The 19740-nt window shown below is 46.7% G+C and overlaps 1 protein-coding gene across 4 annotated transcripts in view; it reads right to left on the bottom strand.

Moving 5' to 3' along the window:
* RANBP3 (RAN binding protein 3) overlaps positions 1-19740 on the bottom strand; it is a 130751-nt gene that overhangs the window by 26236 nt on the left and 84775 nt on the right. For all 4 annotated transcript variants that reach the window (XM_059719621.1, XM_059719622.1, XM_014599838.3 and 1 more), the window contains one exon: positions 8687-8765. In XM_059719621.1, coding sequence (XP_059575604.1) covers positions 8687-8765 — 79 coding nt within the window. The remainder of the gene's footprint in view (positions 1-8686; positions 8766-19740) is intronic.

Raw genomic sequence — 19740 nt, 5'->3', positions numbered from 1 at the left:
TGGAGACCAACTTGAAGTCCAACTGTCCAAGCAGCTTCACATCTTGAACAGGGCTGCTCCAATGTTCTGTTCCTCTGCAGGGTGGCGCTGGTCACCTGGCTTAACACCTTGCCAGAAGGAGGGGGGTGGAAAAAGAGCAGGCCTGGTCTGCATCCACAATTAGGCCCTAGAGATGCTACTTGCAGTCAGACACCATGGTGCATAATAGGGCACACCTTCTTCTGTTGCCTCTGATGGTTCTGATAGAACCTGAAGCTCTTCTACCTGAGATACCTCCCCATGAGAGACCTTAGAAAGCTGCCTAATTTCTACTAGGACCTCCTCAGAACTTGAAGGTTAGTCTCCTCTTCCAGATCCTTGGGTACATACTTCATTGGCAAGTCCCAGCTGGTAGTGCTGATAATGAAGGAGCCCTGGGTGCACTGGAGGATGGTCCTGGCCAACATCTTTCATATGAGAAACCTCCTGGACTTTGACAGGCAGGGATGAGCAGAACCCTCTGTGCTGGCCCAGCCTATGGAGCTGCCCACACCACAAGCACCCTGCCACTTATTGCAGGATGACAGAACCATAGAGAAGTAGGGCTGGAAAGGACATCTATTAGGTAGAGTGTGACCTAATAGATGAACGATCCTAGATTTTGTAAGCTGGTCTCGACCTATTGGTGAAAAAAAGTCTCAGAGGCAGGTGGGAAAGGATGCAGTCTGGTGAGGGGAGGTGGCATGGTGAGCCAGGCAGGTGGGCGAGCAGGCACCATTGCTACTGTATGGGAGTAAGGAGGGCACGCTAGAGTGGTGCCCAGCCCAGCCTGCCCCCCTCACCTTTAACCGCTGCTCAGGAAGAACTAGACTGGACACAAAGCATGCTACTCCACCTCTCTACTAAACAGCACCCAGCACCCCTGTGCCTCTGCCTGCAGCAATGCCACTGGCTTGGCAGGGAGGAGAGAGGGAGGGGGAAAGCAGTGCCCCAGATCTCCTTAAAAATATAGTAATCCTATCCACAGGTCATCTAGTCCAGCCCCCTGCCTGAGGCAGGACCATCCCCCCATCCAAACCATCCTATACAAATCCATAATCTAACCTCATACTAAAACAACCCTGAGACAGCACAAGAAATCACACCCTAACACAAGACATCATACCCTAAAGGGAGGTCAAGACTGTCATGCCACTGATATTCCTTGTCTACATCCAACAGGTCCTAACCAGCCCTGGAGCTCATCAAAGGATACCTGTCTCACCAATCCCTGCAACACTCTCTCTCACTGCCTCAGCAGGCTGCAGGACATCAAACTAGTGCACTTGATGATAACAGTCCATCACCACAAGCTCTACATGCTAGTGCTCCGTTTGATTCACCACCTCAACCCCATGTTACCTAGGTGGGATGCCTAGAGGTTTGGTATCTTGGATTATGGGGTGATGTTCCAAGGAGAAGGACTATTGGGAAGAGATGGGGTCTACTAGGCTCACTAACCTAGGGAGAAGGGCTTTAAAGCTAGGTTCACTGGGGGATGGAGACCAAAGCCCAAAGGTCTGTAGAGACAGGGAACCTGGGACAAAAAAAACTTAGTAAGAGGAGGCAATAGTGGAAGCTTTAGCATTTTTTTCAGGGAGAAAAATAAGACAATCAGTTAGTTACCTGAAACGTTTATGCATCAATGAGAAAAACATGGACAATAACCAGGAAGAAATGGAAGTCCTAGTACAATCCTGGAATTAGTATGCACTCGGGATTAAAGAGACATGGTAGGATAGTAGTATGACTAATGTACTGTCATGTGCAGGTGAAGAGGCCAACTAGGGAGAAGAGGGGGAAATATTTCCTCAACTTGCTACTCACAAACAGGAAGAAATCAGTTGAGAATCTGGAAGTGGAAGGTAACTTGGGTGACAACCACAAAATGGTAAGAATTCAAGATCTTATAGAGAAGGAAGAAAAGAGGATGAGCAACAGAATAAAGACACTGGACTTAAAAAAAAAAAAAAAAAAAAAGCAACAAAAAAATATAAAAAGCAGCTTTTAACAAAGTCAGGGAATTGGCAGGCAGGATATCCAGGGAGGCAAGTAATCCAGGGAAGCTGGCTATATTTTAAGGAGGCCATATTACAGGCACATAAGCAAGCTATGGAAGGATGGGAAGTGCAACAGGAGGCCTGCCTGGCTAAATTAATCTCTTCAAGGAATTGAAACTCAAAAAATAAATTCTACAAAAAGTGAAAATTTGGTCATATTACTAGGGAAGAATGTAAGAATAAACTGCACAAACATGCAACACATGCAACATGGCCAGCACCAGCATCGTGCTCTCCTATATATGTGTTGCATGTTTGTGCTCTCCCATACATGTGTTGGCCATGGTATGGCCCAGAAGACATGCTGGCATCATGTGTGACCTCCAGCTGTGCCAAAGTTAGACAGCCCTAACCTAGAGAAACAAAATACTTCCAAGTCAGCAGGGCTAGAGGGAATATACCCTAGGGTACTGAAAGAATTGGCTGAGGTAATTCCAGAGCCACTGGCTATCCCCTTTGAGAACTCTTGAAGGTTGTGAGGTCCCATATGATGGGAAAGGGAAAATATAGTGCCCATCTATACGAAAGGGATGGAAGAGGATCCAGGGAATTAGACCAGTCAGTCTGACCTCAATACCTGGAAAGATCATGGAGCAGGTCCTCAAGGAATCTGCTCTGAAGCAGCTAGAGGAGTACAAGGAGTACTGGGATTACCCGGTATAGATTCACCAAGAGCAAGTCATACCTAACCAACTTAGGCCAGTCAGTCTCACCTCCATCCTAGGCAAAGTCTTTGAAAAAATTATCAAGGCTCACATTTGCGAGAGCCCAGCAGGACAAATTATGCTGAGGGGAAACCAGCACAGGTTCGTAGCAGGCAGATCGTGCCTGACTAATCTAGTCTCTTTCTATGACCAGGTTACAAAACACCTGGACGCAGGAGTAGGGGTTGACATTGTTTACTTAGATTTCAGGAAGGCCATCAATGCGGTATCCCACCCCGTACTGGTGAACAAGTTAAGAGGCTGTGACTTGGATGACTACACAGTCCGGTGGGTGGCGAATTGGCTAGAGGGTCGTACCCAGAGTCATAGAGGATGGGTCAGTATTGACCTGGAAGGGTGTGGGTAGTGGGGTCCCGCAGGGCTCAGTCCTTGGACCAATACTCTTCAATGTCTCCATCAGCGACTTGGACGAGGGAGTGAAGTATACTGTCTAAGTTTGCGGATGACACAAAACTGTGGGGAGAAGTGGACACGCCAGGGGGCAGGGAACAACCTACAAGCAGACCTGGACAGGTTGGACATATGGGCAGAAAACAACAGAATGCAATTCAACAAGGAGAAATGCAAAGTGCTGCACCTAGGGAAGAAAAATGTCCAGCATACCTACAGCCTAGGAAATTACCTGCTTGGAGGCACGGAAGTGGAAGGGGATCTTGGAGTCCTAGTGGACTCCAAGATGAACATGAGTCGGCAGTGTGACGAAGTCATCAGAAAAGCTAATGGCACTTTATCATGCATCAGCAGATGCATAACGAACAGATCCAAGGAGGTGATACTTCCCCTCTATCGGGCGCTGGTCAGACCGCAGTTGGAGTACTGCGTGCAGTTTTGGGCACCGCACTTCAAGAAGGTTGTGGATAACCTGGAGAGGGTCCAGAGAAGGGCCACTCGTATGGTTAAGGGCTTGCAGGCCAAGTCCTATGAGGAGAGACTAGGGCACCTGGACCTCTTCAGCCTCCACAAGAGAAGGTTGAGAGGCGACCTTGTGGCTGCCTATAAGTTCATCATGGGGGCACAAAAGGGAATTGGTGAGGCTTTACTCACCAAGGCGCCCCCAGGGGTTACAAGAAATAATGGCCATAAGCTAGCAGAGAGCAGATTCAGACTGGACATTAGGAAGAACTTCTTCACAGTTAGAGTAGCCAAGGTCTGGAATGGGCTCCCAAGGGAGGTGGCGCTCTATCCTACCCTGGGGGTCTTCAAGAGGAGGTTAGATAGGCATCTAGCTGGGGTCATCTAGACCCAGCACTCTTTCCTGCCTATGCAGGGGGTTGGATTCGACGATCTATTGAGGTCCCTTCCGACCCTAACATCTATGAATCTATGAACTTAATTCCTGCTGTGGTAAGGTGCACAGGCTCTGTAGATGAGCCAAATGTAATATATTTAGACTTTAGCCAGGGTTTTGAGTGAGGAAATACAGATGAGATGAAAGTACTGTAAACTGTATAAAACTGGTTGGATTATCATGCTCACTGAGTAGTCAGCAATAAACTAAACTAAAGTCTAGCTGGGAGAAGGTATTAAGCGAGACTCCCCAGAGGTCTGTTCTACATCCGGTATTGTTCAACATCATTAATGATTGGGAGGATGGCACAGAGTGCACTCTTAGCAAATCTGCAGATGATACCAAGTTGGGTGGAGATTCAGACACTGAAGGATACAGCTAGGATCCAGAATAACCAGGATAGACTGGAGAAATGGTCTGAAATCAAGTGAGTGAAATTTAGCAAGGGGAGGTGCATAGTCCTGCTTCTGGGACAGAAAAATTGCGTACACAAAAACAGACTGAGGAATGATTGACTAGCCTGCAGTACTGAAGAGAAGGGCCTGAAGTTTACAATGTGGCATAAACTGAATATTAGTGTAACAAGGCAAAGACAGCCCTGTTCCTTTGCTGTTAATAAGTTGCAAGTAGTCAGGTCAGGGACAGGGCAAAGTTAATTACTTAATAAACACAGTTGGGAAGGGGATGCACCTGGGGTGAATATCAACTGATTAGGAGCCAGCCTCTACTTAAGTCCACAGCAAGGGGGTTTCCTTTGCCCCCTGGGGCACAGCATGGACAAATTCAGCAGGGAAGCCAAGCCAGCACTGGAGCAGCTTGCGGATAAAGACCAGCCAACTGGGTGTAGGCAAACACGGTGGAAGAGAGGAGAAACTTATTTTTTGAGAGAAGGTCCCACAGAGAAAGGATCTGCTGGTACCACAGGGAAGAGAAAAAAGAGTGGGACCGGAGTGGAGCTGACTTGTGGGAGTGGGCTGCACCGTGGTGGAGAAAAGGGAGGCCACGAGCTATGAGAACAGCCAGGGTGCTCCACAGCCTGTGGGGAAGTTACTAATAAAGCAATCTTCTTTTATCCTGCTTCTGGGGCAATTTACTACACTCTCTCTCTTTGGGAATTAACTTCTTATTCTTTCATCATTCCAAAGCGTGGCAGGAAAGTCGCAGGGAGAGAGATTTTGTTATTCACCCCTACCCGGCCACAATGACTAAACAGTGTGCACTTGTTGCAAAAAAAGAGCCAGCAACATACTGGGTTGTATTAACAGCATCTCTTGCAGATCAAGCTAAGCAATTCTTCCACCTTATTTGGCACTGGTGAGGCCTCCCCTGGAGTACTGTGTCCAGTTTTGAACCCCATGCTTCAAGAAATATGCAGATATGAAAGAGTCCAACAGAGTGACAAAAAGGATTGAAGGCCTTGGTAACATTACTTATTAGCAGGGACCTGGGTTTTCTGTTCACCACAGAAAAACGTGGTAAAACCTAGATTTTTTCATTTTAAGGAGAAAACCATGAGAACCGGGGTTTTGTTTTGCAGGCTACCAGAAATCCAGCCTGCAAGGGGCTGTGGGGAACAGAAAAGGGTGATAAGGCAGGGAGCGCCACATGCATGCATGTACAATCACATGCACATGGCAGCCAGGCAACATAGAAAGAAACTCCCACAGTTCACAGCATGTAAGTCTGAGAGGAGGGAGGGGAGGATTGAGGCCCCCACTGTGAGAGAGGGAAGGAGTTGGGCAGGGTTGGGAATGCTGCCCAGCCAGGGTGGTATGTGAGGCTTGGGGCCCAAATGCACAGCCGCAGGACCCAGGCAGGGAACGGGACAGAGCCAGGGGCAGCTTGTCCAGAGGGTGGCAGGGGGGCTGGCTCCCTACCACTAAGCACACTCCCACGAAAAGGCATGGGAGGCACATGCCCCCCTGATTTGTGCATGGATCAGGGATGGATATAGGCTGCCTGTTGTGGGCTCAGGGTTCCCCACCCTACTGCCCTCCCCCTGGGGCCTCTGCAGCCCAGCACATGGGACCTGGTGCGGCAGGGCAGGGCAGGGCAAAGCGAGGTAGGGAAGCTTGCTGCCACCACTGAGAGCCCCTCACCACTAGAGAGAGGCATCCCCTGCCCACCTGGCAGTAGTAGGGGTGGCAGCATGGAGTTGTACCCCCAATGCTGCTGGGTGGGCAGAACATGCCTCACCATGGCAGCACAGGGTTCCTGGTGGTGGCACCAAGCCTCCCCACCCCTTGCTCCCACACCAGGTCTTGTCCACCGGGCCAGGGGCCCCAAGAGGCCAGCAGGGCAGGGAGCCCTGAACCCACGCCCACACTGCCCCCCTCTCCCCCATGGGCTCTGCTCCAGCCATGCTGCCCACAAAGGAGGGGGAGTCAGGCTCTGCGCTCTGCTCTGGCCACAGCAGCCTCTGCCTCCCACAGGCGACAGAGTAAGAGAGGAACAGCTGCAGCTGGATGTGTGTACCCATAAGCGACGGGGCAGAGGGAGCTCTGATTTTCCATGATAAACCCAAAATCAAAGTGTCAAAATTTATAGGTTTTTAGAATTTATTTTATTATAGTGATCAAGGCACTAGTAGGCTACCAAACTGCTTAAAACTTGTAAATGTATCAATAAAACATTTTGTTCAACTGATACCATGTGTGTGTGGCATTTCATTTTTAAATCACTGAAAAACATGGATGGGGGAGGGGGGGGTAAATCAGAGAAATTGTGATTTTTCTTGACAGAGAAAACTAGGATCCCTGCTCATAAGGAAAGGCTGAACATACCAAGATTATTTAATATGAAGAAGCAGGGGTTGACAACAGTGGGGATTTGATAACAATCTTCAAATACTTTAAGGACAGTTATAACAGATGGAGATGGACTTTCCTCTGTAGCAGTAAGGGACAGAACTATGAGCAACAGCCTCAAACTGTAGCAGAGGTTGGAGATTAGGAAGAACTTTTTGACTCAGTAGTCAAGCACCGGTCCAGTCCTAAAGAAGTTGCAGAATCTCCATCAAGGGAAATTTCAGGACCACGTTAGACAGACACTTGACTGGTATGATTTAGTCAGGGATGATCCTGGTCTTAAGCAGGAGACAACTAGATAACCTTATGAGTCCTTCTTTTCTACGATCTTAAGTCTCAAAATTAAGTTTTAAAACAAAGAAAATAATTTTCTTTTTTTTTTTTTTTATATATACACACACACACACACACAGAATTTGCTTATGGAGTCAGTAAAGACTGATGCAAAGAATTCAGTTAGCTTCTCTGCTATAGCACTATCATCTCTGAGCACATTTTTTTTTTTTTTTTTTACACCTGGTAATTTAATGGTCCCACCAGGCTGGCTTCCTGCTTCTGATGTAGCAAAAAAAAAAATGTATTGTTAACTTTAGTGCCTTTTGCAAGATGCTCTTCAAATCCTTTTTCGGCTTACCTTATTAAGTTTTTATATTTACGTTTTATCTGTCAGAGTGCACGTGCTTCCCTGTTTTCCTCATTTGGAGACATTCTCTTTTTTTTGTATGATGTCTTTGCCATTGATAGCCTTCTCAACTTTGCTATTAAGCTACACAGGGCTTTTTTGGGGGGGACCACTTGGTACCTTTTTTGGTTTTGATGCATACGCTTGTCCTGAGCAGTATTTCTGTAATATAGTTTTATCATACCATGGTTAGTTTGTCTCAAGTTTCCTATCACCTTCACATTTGCAACCAATTCTTCCTTACTGGTCAGAATAAGATGCAAGCTGAAGTGCTTGGCTTTGGGTATTAATAGTGATGTACAGAAGAGTGGGGCTAAAACCCCCTCACATTGGTATTGGTGGCAAAGGACCTGCCTAATCACTAAGGGTTTTGGATACCTTAGCTAACGATCATTTGTCAGGAACTGGGCCTCTGATGCACAAATCCATAGCAACTTTCATAGATCACTCCAGAAAACAGGATGTCATGTAGCAGCCCCAGTTTCTCAGGTACTGCTGAGAAAGAATGTTCTACTTGCCAGTCATGGCTTCCAAAGGGCATGTCTAAGCAAGGACTCACACAGTTGAGATCAATTCATTCTATGCAACTTAAGGCACTATAAATAAATGTGCAGATGCCTTCATTCATGAGGAAGGCAAACCGAAGCCCCTTTACTCCTGAATACGTGCTTCCACATAGGGGTTTTGGGGTGTAATACTACACTTACCTCAACCAGGACTGGCTTTAACTCCAACTGGTCAGCTGAACACACAACTAAGAAAAACTCCCAATAAGGTGGTGGGAATGTGCCCTGAAACATTAAACTATAGCAGTGTCCAGTAAACTTTGCTGACAGCTGGTTAGATGCAAAGAAGAAGGTTTGAAAGACAGTCTGCTGAAACAAGTGGAACAACTAAGTCAGGCACCTAAATACCTCTGAGGATCTGAGCTCAAGTGGTAATGGAGGTCAGTCACCTATGTACTGCTACAAAGGCATTTAACGCTAGTGCAGTTCTAAGCAATACTGGTGACCAGATTTCCATACAAGCTTTCATACTCAGTGAATAGGAATCAACATAAACAATATCCAAAAAAATACCAAATGTCATAATCAACAGGTACTCACCAACACTCTCTCACTCATGTTCTGTCCAAAAACAAATTTGTTGCTGGATGGATCTGCGCTGTTTGTAGAATTCTCTAAACTGGAGGGGAGGAAGAGGGGAGTAAAAAACCAAATGTTTTCATTAAACACAGTGCAAAGAACTTAATGATCAATAACAATTTAAGAACAAGGGACCAGTTTTCACCTGCCTGACCTTGAGTTGTCTGTTCCCTGATGCAATGAGAATAAGGAAGTGTGAGGCATTATAAGACAAATTAGCAATGCAGATATAGGCAAGTTATAAAACTTGACATCCTCAAACACTTTCTTATATAAGTAAACGTTCTGTATTTTGTCAAGTTATCCCCTACGCTCAAGTACTAACCTCCACATATTTGCTTTAAAAAATTACAAATATAAGCATCATCTCACATATTTTTAAGTGCTTATCCTCTATTAAAAAGGCTTACAATATATTATACTGAATATCAGTTTATAGGTCAAGAGCACCCGTTTTAGCACTTGAGATTTCTGATGTAAATAGTCTTTTCCCTCTCTAACTTCTAGAATTATTCATTTGAAAGAGTATTCACACTTTTTTCCAATGGTTTTTAAACAAACTCTAAAGATAACAGATGAACAATATAGATTGTTATTCTTCCAGTCCTATTGACTGAAAAATGCGTGCAGCATTACAGCATGCCTATTTGTTTTTTATGCTAATCTAACCTTCACCCCTTTCTAATGGAATGGTGTTTTTATAACAGCAGTTCAACTCCGATCTTATTTGACTATCAATACTATTGACTCTTCTATCCTTCCCTTAACTTAAATTTTAGAAGGAACAAAAGAAAGTATTTCCAACCATGAGCAACACACACACAATAATTATTTTAAACAGAAGAAGCAAAGAACCACCATCTTTTGAATAACCTAGCAGAGACTAGCATTCAAAGCCTAGAAATCTCATGACAATGCATGAAAAAAAATGGTTAGGAGCTTGGCTCCTGTTTCACATGTGTTATATTTTTATTGTCTATTTTCTAACACAAGGATGCCAAAGCTGTGTGCAGCCCACACCACACTGGCCCTGTGTGCCATATGCAGCATGCAGAGTTGGGGCAAGTGTGCTGTGCACAACATGGAGGCCATTCTAGGATCTGCAGTGAAAATGACAGCTGTACCAGACTGGCCCTGTACACTGGATCTGGCGTTGGTCTGGACTGGGCTATTTGTGGCCCATATACGGGCCATGCATACCAGATCCAGTACGCAGGGCTGGTCTGGTGTAAGTACCAAAAGCCACATATACCCCAGAACAGCCCCTCATGGTGTAGGTGTGCCTGGACTGGCCCCATGTGCCACATGCTCCTCAGTTCCTTCACAATTAGAAGTATGATTAGAAGTCTGAGGATTCCAAAAGACAGGATGGGTTACAAGTTGTGAAATCTATAATGTGAGAACATCTCAAAGAACCACAGTTATTATACGAAAAACTCTTTTCTTTAGAGTATGCATGGGTATGAAGCCCCACTGTAAGTGACAGGCAAGCAATTCATCTTCTCTTGATGATGGAATGAGGAAGGTAAGCTGTAGCACTTGAACAGCTGTTTTAGAAAGGAAGCAGCTGTTTCCTTTCTAAATCCTGGCATTTGCTTTGGCATCTAGCTCCAAGGTGTAATGTTTGATAAAAGGTTAGCAGGTTATTCACACTACTGCTTTGCAGATTTATCTTTTGCAAGTTTCTTAAAAAGGGCCAAAGACTTAAAAACTCAGGTGTAGTAAACCGCATCTGCTGGCAGAGGTCCACAAAGCAACTAGTACCACGCTACGTTATCCATTTAGCTACTCTTTATGAGATGATCTGAGCTCTGAAACATCTAGCTATTCTCACTAATAAATGGAAGGAATTCTGAATCATTTAGTCCTACAGAAGCTGTAAAAGATATGGAAAATGTCAATTGTGCAACTTTTTTCAATTTATATTAAGACTTTGGGAGGAAGACATGCAAATTAACTGATTCAGATGAAACTACAAAACCATCATATGGATAAAGTTAAGAGTGAGGTTTCAACACCAACTTATCTCTAGGAAATATTTCTAGGGAAGGTCATTCATACATACTTGGCATTCAAATCATTCTCTTGGCCAATGCAACAGCTACTAAGAAAAGTGTAAAAGGGAGATAAAGCAAGAAAGATTTTGTGAAAGCAGCTCAAAAGGCTTCATGAGTCAAGATGATGTTGTGAGCCCAAGCAGAATAACATTCTAGGACTGGTGGGATAGAATGTAACAGGTCACCAAACAATCTAGATATCATTAAATCAAATAACTGACTATGCAAGTGGATAGCAAACTGAGGTTGCTACAAGGTACACCTTACTGGAGCTAAACAATAGGCTAGCATGTTTCAAAGCAGCAAAAAAGTCAAAGATCCGAGACATTGTAACCTGTATAGACAGACCATATCTGTACCCTATATTTAGAATGTTTTCCATTCTGGAAAAACAAGTCTTTCCAAGAGATGCCATCCTGTTCTGTATCAGGATCTCATGGACTTGTGTAGGGCAGTCTGTCTTTAATAGTCAACACCCAAGATAAAACACAGTGACCTACGGAGCCAGCAAACAGGGTAAGCAGTTTGCATGCAGTTCGCAAGCTAGGCCAATTCATGGGCACCCTGCCCCTTTTTTGAGGGGCAAGTCTTTCAGCTCGGCATGAGGAAGCAGGGGGATGGGGGGAAAAAAACCCCCAAAAAAACCTTCAGGGTAAGGAGCAACAAACAAGCCCCTTCCAGGCGAGTTCACTTGGGAAGCTCTGCTCGAAAGAGCAATAAGAGAGAAAAGGCAAATTAAGAGACCCAGGAAAATGGCTGGGCCAGATCCACTGCCACTGCTTCTGTTTGCACCTGTGAGGCTTCTGTCCAGGCAGGACTGCTCTCCATCGAAGCTTCCACCCAGGTCCTGGTTTGGCGCTGTGGGAACTGCAACTTGTAAGTTCCTTTCAGCAAGGGCCAGGTCAGGGAGTGCCTGCAGTGAGAGCGGTGCCTCCTGGTGGTGTCTCTCAAGGAACAGGCAAGAGAACTACAAGGAGGAGGTGGCGAAGCTCTGAAGCATCCTCAGCCATGAGGCGTTCATCAATTTGATGCTTGAGGAAACTTCTAGGACTGTGGAGGAAGAAGTGCCAGATGCAGCACTAGAGAAGAGAGAGGACATGGACTCCCAAGAGGGTGGAAGCTGGAGCCTTGTAACTTTTGGCAGCAAGCAGAGATCTTCATCTACACCTACAGTCATTGATCTGGAGAACAGATATGCAGCTCTAACAGCAGAAAAGGAGGAGCATGTTCCATTGGTGGAAGACGGGAAGGGTAAAGATGAATGTTACCAAGAAGAAGCAACAGGTGGAGGTGGTCGGAGACTCCCTTCTGCAGGAGAATGGAGGGAGCGATCTGCCAGCCTGATATGTTGTCTTGGGAGGTCTGCTGCTTGCCCAGATCCGAGATGTCACAGAAGGATTACTGAGGCTTATCCAGCCCTCTGACTACTACCCCATGCTGCTCATCCATTTGGGCACCAATAATACTGTCAGGGGAGACGCTGAGCATATCAAAATTGACTACAGGGCTCTGAGTGCAAGGGAGAGGGCGGCTGGGGCTCAGGTTGTGTTTTCACTGATCCTTCCAGTCAAGGAAAAGGGCCCAGGCAAGAGAGGTGTATCCTGCAGATTGACACTGGGCTGCACAGGTGGTGTTGCCAGCAGGGATTTGACTTCTTCAAACATGGGATCTTGTTCCAAGAAGGATTGCTGGGGAAAGATAGGATCCACCTGGGAAAGACAGGGAAGAGAGTCTTCACAAGCTCACTAACCTAGTGAGGAGGGCTTTAAAACTAGGTTCACCAGGAGATGGAGACCAAAGCCCTGAGGTAAGTGGGGAAGCAGGAGACCTGGAGGAAGAGCAAGCAGGAGGGGGAAAAACAAGGGAGGTGTTCTCGTACTTCCTGAGAAATCAAGGCAATCAACTACCTAACCTCAGGTGCCTGTATACAAATGCACAAAGCCTGGGAAACAAGCAACAAGAATTGGAAGTCCTTGCAGTCATGGTACTATGATGCGATTGGAATAACAGAGGCTTGGTGAGAGCTCGCATGACTGGAGCATTGTCATGGATGGGTACAAACTGTTCAGGAAGAACAGGCAGGGGAGGAGAGGAGGAGGAGTTGCACTTTATGTAAAAGAGCTGTATGATGACTCAGAGCTCCAGTATGAAACTAGAGACAGGCCTACTGAGTCTCTGGGTTAGGGTTAGAAGGGAGAGCAATAAGGGTGATGTTGTGGTGGGTGTGTGGTACAGACCACCAGACCAGGAGGAAGTGGTGGATGAGGCTTTCTTCAAACAGCTAGCAGAAGTTTCCCAATCACAGGCCCTGGCTCTCATGGGGGACTTCAATCATCCTGAAATCCAGGCCTAATGTCTATGAAATCTATGAGTGCAAAGTCCTGTACTTAGGACAGAAAAATCCCATGCACACAGTACAAGCTGGGGACTGACTGTCTGGGCAGCAGCTCTGCAGAAAAGGACCTGAGGGTTACAATGGACAATAAGCTGAATATGAGCCAGCAGTATGCCCTAGTTGCCAAGAAGGCTAATGGCATACTGTGCTGCGTTGGTAGGTGTGTTGCCAGTAGGTCAAGGGAAGTGATTATTCCCTTCTATTCAGCACCGGTGAGGCCACATCTGGAGTACTGTGTTCAGTTTTGGGCCCTCCACTACAGAAAGGATGTGGACAAATTGGAGAGAGAGTCCAGAGGAGGGCAACAGAAGTGGTGAGGGGCTGGAAGACATGACTTATTAGGAAAGGCTAGGAGAACTGGGCTTATTTAATCTAGAAAAGAGGAGACAGAGAAGACTTAATAGCAGTCTTCAACTACCTGAAAGGGGGGGGGGGGGGTTGAAAGAGGATGGAGCTAGACTGTTCTCAGTGGTGGCAGATGACAGAACAAAGAGCAACAGTCTCAAGTTGCACCAAGGGAAATTTAGGTTAGATAATCAGGAAGAATTCTCTCACTAGGAGACTAAAACACTGGAATAGGTTACCCAGAGAGGCAGTGTAAGCTCCATCCATGGGGGTTTTCAAAACATGGCTAGACAAAGCTTGGCCTGGGATGATCTAGTTGGGGATGGTCCTGCTGTGAGGAGGGGGTTGGACTAGATGACCTCCTGAGGTCCCTTCCAACCCTAACTTCCTATGATTCTATGACCTCAGGTCTGGCCAAAATTGCCCTACAAAAGGTGACTGTCACCGTTATGTCAGACTTTCCTTCAAATAAAGGTTGTCACTGGAAAGTTATGAGAGTCCTCAATTTCACTGTAGAAACAAGTTGCATATATCCCAGACAAAACTACTGTGAAACAGTAGTTTTGACACTTGGTGCAATGCTTAGTGGTGGAACAGGTCTATCAGTCATCCCTCACTGGCTGTAAGACATACTTCCATATCAGCCATTCATGATCGTAACAGGTTCTGCTCAAGAAGTCCCCCAAATTGTTGCTCATAGTGGGGCTGAAAATGGTAGCCCTTTGTATGCACTCTTGGGTTCCAGCCACCATCCCAATTCTGAGGACACAGGATGACACCATAAGCTTCTGTCCATCTTGAATATCACTTAATAGTAGACTGAACTAAGTCAGAGTTGTATGGGCCACAAATTGAAGCAAACTTTAATGAGCTCAGGACATTAGTAAGTGAGGCACTGGAGGATAAGAGCCTTGGTGAGATGAGAGTCCAGGAAGGGTGGTTGGTTCCTCAAAAGAGCGATCCTTTGGGCACAGAAGGGGACAATCCCATTGCACACAAAGGGGAGCCAAAGGGGCCAAGAAATGCTCTTGGCTGAACAGGGAAATCCAGGAAAGCTTAAGGATGAAAAAAGAGGCGCACAGACTATGGAAGCAGGGGGTAGGCACCAAGGAGAATTATATCTACTTGGCTCGCACTTGCATGGAGTCATTTAGAAAGGCCAAGGCAGTAATGGAAGGCAACAAAATTTAAAGACAACAAAAAGCTGGCAACAAAAACTAAAGACAAGAAAAAGTCCTTCTTCAGGTATATAGGGAGCAATAAGAAAGCACATGGTAACACTGGACCCCTACAGAACAGGCTAGGGCAACGTGACGAATAGGAAGGACAAACCTGAGCTCCTCAATGAGTTTTTTGCATCAGTATTCCTGAACGCAGATAATGACATATCTCCAAGCTGGACTATAGACAAGTACAGGAGGGATGACAGCCCACCAAAAGTTAGCACTGACCCAGTGAAGGGACACTTGGAGGGGCTTGATGTGTTCAAGTCAGTAGGCCTAGATCTTCATCCAAGGGTGCTGAAAGAATTGGACAGTGTCATACAAGAACCATTGGCAGGACTGTTTGAGCACTTGTAGTGCTCAGGACAAGTCCCAGAGGACTGGAAAAGGGCCAATGTGGTCCCTATTTTCAAGAAGGGGAAAAAGGAGGACAGGTATAACTATAGACCAGTTAGTCTCACCTCTATCCTTGGGAAGACCTTTGAAAAATTATCAAGGATTATATTTGTGGGAGTCCAGCAGGAAAAATAATGCTGAAGGGCAACCAGCATGGATTCATAGCAGGTAGGTCCTACCTGACCAACCTTGTTTCTTTCTACAACCAGGTCACAAACTGCTTAGATGCGGGAGTTGAGGTGGATGTCATTTACTTGGATTTTTAAAAAGCCTTTGTCACATCCCAGTCTCACTAAAAAAAACTAAGTAGCTGTGACTTAGATGATTTCACGGTCAGGTGGGTGGCAAATTGGCTAAATGGGATGCACCCAGAAAGTGGTGGTGAACAGGTCAGTCTCAGCCTGGAAAGATATGGGCAGTGGAGTCCCCCAAGACTCAGTCCTTGGACCTGTGCTGTTCAGTATCTTCACCATCGACTTGGAAAAGGGCATGGAGAGCACACTGTCCAAGTCCATGGATGACACAAAATTATGGGGTAAAGTAGACACACTGGAGGGCAGGGAACAGATTCAGGCAGATTTGGACAGGCTGGAAAGGTGGACAGAACAAAATAGGATGCAGTTTAATAAAGATAAGTGCAGAGTACTACACCTAGGGAGAAGGAATCACCAACACACTTACAGGTTGGGAGATGACCATCTAAGCAGCACAGCAATGGAAAGAGATCTTGGGAGTCATAGGGGACTCAAAGTCATTTCCTATTATGAGAGAAAAGATGCAAGTGTGTGTCCGTGTGTGTGTCTGTGTGTACACACACATTACTAGGAGAACAACTATAAAGAGCAAAGAACAACTGTAATTACAGACTTGTTGCTGTCTCCTCCTGAGATCTGACTGATCAGTTATCTGGGCAAGAGTAGAAAGATGTTTCTGTTCTCTTTGATGCACGTATCCCATTACTATGCACTGTCTGAACACAATCAGAATGACAGCACCTTGTACAGGGGTGTAGGCTGTAGCCATGTTGGTCTAAGGACACGGACTGTCTGTCTTGCATGCATACCAGCCCAGCCTCAGACTTTACTATTCATTCCATCCAGGAAGAGCATACACCAACTGCAGAAGCTTCCTCAGCCTCACAAAGGGTTTTTAAACCCGGAAGCTTGCTAAGAAAACATCCCCCCCCCCCAATTATTTTTGTTGCTGTAATAAAAGATATTGGATTCACCCAAAGAACCTTGAGCACCTTGTACATGTATTTATGGGGCTGTTGTGAATCCAGGGTGTACAAGCCAACAGCCTACCGCAAAGTAAAAGAGTGATGGGGTTTACTGTGTGGCAGCTGCTTCGCCACAATTGTGTGCACATACATTCTTTGCACTAAGTGGAAGATGAACCATCTTCAAAGCAAGACCTCTGAAGTGTTGCTTACATAACCATACCTTCAAATATTTTCTGCAGGTAGGCTGCTTACATGAAAACATACAACCTATACGTTAAGTATCACAAACCAAATCTTGAGCCTGTAAGGAAAGGAGTACGTCAAGAATCAACACGTGAAGACAAGGTGACAGCAGGCAACCATTCTTTTCAAGCCTAAGGAGTATGAAAATCCCCTAACTTCTTCAGATTAAGAGCTAATTGGGAGCACAAAATAGCTTAAAATGCATGTTTGTCTATACACACAGTTATTTCAAAAGGGGAGCTGCTGATTGGTGAGTGGGAGTGCTCACCAGCTGTTGCACTTTAACAGTGACATCTGTATTGCTCCTAGCTTGTGCACATGTAGTAAAAACTGCTCCAAATTTAACTCTGGATGAGGGAGTAGTATTTTGCAAGTCGGGCCTGATAGTTCACAATGAGGACTTTCAGTGGGAGTACTTGGGACAAAAATAACCCTGTTTTTAAGATAAACTAATCAAGCTCTGAAAGGGGATTATATAACAGCATGGTTATATGCCTGCATTATTTAGGGTGGGGGTTCCTTCCAAAGGAAATTTTCTTATGCTTTGACCCAAAGCAGCCTTTAGATGTGTACCTAGAGGAGGTGATCTGGCTAAATGATACCTCTGAAGTGCAAAAACCTCCTCTTTTATGATGTATGGGAAAAGGATCCGTTCCAGGACATAAGCAAAGACCATCTCCAATACACCATGGCTCAGGTTTGGGTAATTCGTTTGAAGTGGGGATATAAAAACAGCTGGCATACTGAACACTCCTTTGGGTTGTTCCAAGAAGGTAAGAAAGAAGGACATCTACTCAATGAAGGCAAAAAGCCAGTAAGTTAAAGAAGAAAGCATTTCTTCCACTGAGTACCTAAAGAATGGTATGGTCCCAATAGAAAATGAAATCTCAGTATGTAGTATGCCCTACAGTTTTTTCACTCTGAAACTTATGAGAAGGGATCCAGGTTTTCCGTTTCCCACAGAAAAATGGAGTAAACCGCAGATGTTACCTTTTACCAGAGGCAAACAAGGACTTCTCATTTTACAAGAGAAATCCACAGATTTTGCCCTTCTGCAGTGAGCTGGGAGGGAGCAGGAGGAAGGCAGTGAGACACGAGGCACCATGTGCATGCATGCATGCATGCATGTGGTCCCAAGCAGCCCAAGAGCAGGTCCAGTAGGTAAGGGGGGGGAGGGGGAAGAGGAGGATTGAGGCTCCTGTAGGGAGGAAGCTGAGCAGGGTTAGGGTTGCTGCCCAGCTAGGTGGGGCTTAGGGCCCAGGGCTGCAATGAGCAACTGCAGGGCCCCAATAGGGAGGAGGATGGGGCTGCAGGTGGCTCATCCAGGGGAGGGGGAGGGCCAGCTCCCCACTGCCATGTGCACTCTCAGGGAGCAAGGGGGGAACCCACACCCCCCCAGATCTGCACGGAGGCTCCCACCCTGCTTCCTTCCCCCAGGGCCTCTGCAGCCTAGCAGGCATGACAGCACAACAGGGAACAACGGGGCCACGTGGAGATCTCCTCGCTGCTGTGAGCTTCCCCTGCACTGCCCTGGCGACACGCCCCCTGCGCATGCCACTGCTTTGAGGGGCACAGCCCCATGCTGTTACCCTCACTGCAGCCCCATGTGCAGCAGACGTGTTTCCAGGGCAAGGTTAGCAGCAGCGAGCAGCTTCTCCGCATGGCTCCTCTGCTCCCTGCTGCACCGGGTGACGCCTGCTGGACTGCAGAGGCCCCGGAGGAGGGAAGCAGGGCAACAGGGAATAGCAGGCCAGTGCGGAGAAGCTACCTGCTGCTGCAAGCTGTGCACTGCTTCCCTTCCCTGGGGCCTCTGCAGCCCAGCAGGCACCATCCGGCAAAGAGGAACCGGGGATCTCCTCACCACTGCTCACCCCACACTGCCCTGGTAACGGGCCTCCTACATGTGGGGCTACAGCGAGGGCAGCAGCACAGGGCTGTGCTCCTCAAAGCAGCAGCATACACAGGGGGTGCATTGCCAGGGCAGCTGGCGGCGGGGGGTAGCAGTGAGAAGATCCCTGCACAGCCCCACTGTCTCCTGCTCAGCTGGGTCATACCTGCAGTGTTGTGGAGGCCATTTGGTGGGGAAGCAGAGTGGGAGCTTGAGCTGCCCCACATACAGATCTAGGGGGCACAGGTCCCCCTCCGTCCCCCAGGAGTGCACGCAGTGGTGGGGAGCTGCTCTCCCCAAGCCCACAGCAGTGGGGAGCGGAAGCAAGGGGCTGTGGACCTGGGTCCATAGCCTTGGCAGCTGGGGGCCCCCTCCGGCAGGGCTGGGGAAACAGGGACTTGGGTGGGGGGTGAGGGGCACCAGCAAGGCTGGGGGGAGGGGGTGGGAGCGAGAGGCACGAACAGAGCCAGGGGGCTGTACGGGGCCTTTAATTTTAATCACGGATTTTGGGTTTATTAAGAGAATTTGTGATTTTTGAGGCGAATGTTTTGGGTGGGTGGGTGGGTGGGTTGGTTGGTTTGTTTTGGGGGGGTTAATCAGGGAAAACCAGGATCCCTACTTATGAGGCTTAGCCATCAGTGCAAATGTTGGTATATAGACAGGAACAGCGTTTTCTTTTCTGTGCACAGAGTCACGATGGTGCCTTTATACTACAATTTGGAAAACATGTTACTCCAAAGACAAACCTTCTAGAAGTCCCAATTTTAGAGCCCTTGCAAGGGCTCTAAATGGTTCTACATAGTACCTGCAACAGAGTCAGTGCTACTGCAGCTCTACCTCTCTGTGCTTGTCTTTGGTGCAGAGAGACAGTCTCAGGACTGGCTAAAGTCAGCACAAAAGGTACAAATGCCAATATTACTGCCACCTTGTTCTAGGATTCCTTCAAGCAGAGTCAGAGTACACTGTGTGCTTGAGGGACTGCTGTCTAATTATTTTTTGCTCTAGTCTGGTTTCTGGTCCAGTCTTGTCCAAGTCAGACACAGCATAAACTGCTCTAACTTGTCTAATTCCTTAGCAAAGAAACCAGCTTAAAAAACCTGACCAAAGATGATGGTTCCTCAAATCAAGAGAGACATCAACTATGCCCATCTCTAAGGAAAAGGAAACAAGCACTGGATAGGTAGTGTGTGAACCCTAACAGCTTACATTGTGTGCCATGAGGTATGGCAACTGACATGAAATGCCT

The sequence above is a fragment of the Alligator mississippiensis genome, chromosome 16, assembly GCF_030867095.1.
Source record: "Alligator mississippiensis isolate rAllMis1 chromosome 16, rAllMis1, whole genome shotgun sequence".
In the NCBI taxonomy this organism is placed as follows: domain Eukaryota; kingdom Metazoa; phylum Chordata; order Crocodylia; family Alligatoridae; genus Alligator; species Alligator mississippiensis.
The sequence above is the reverse complement of the archived record's forward strand: the minus strand, read 5'-3'. Positions and strand labels throughout refer to the sequence as shown.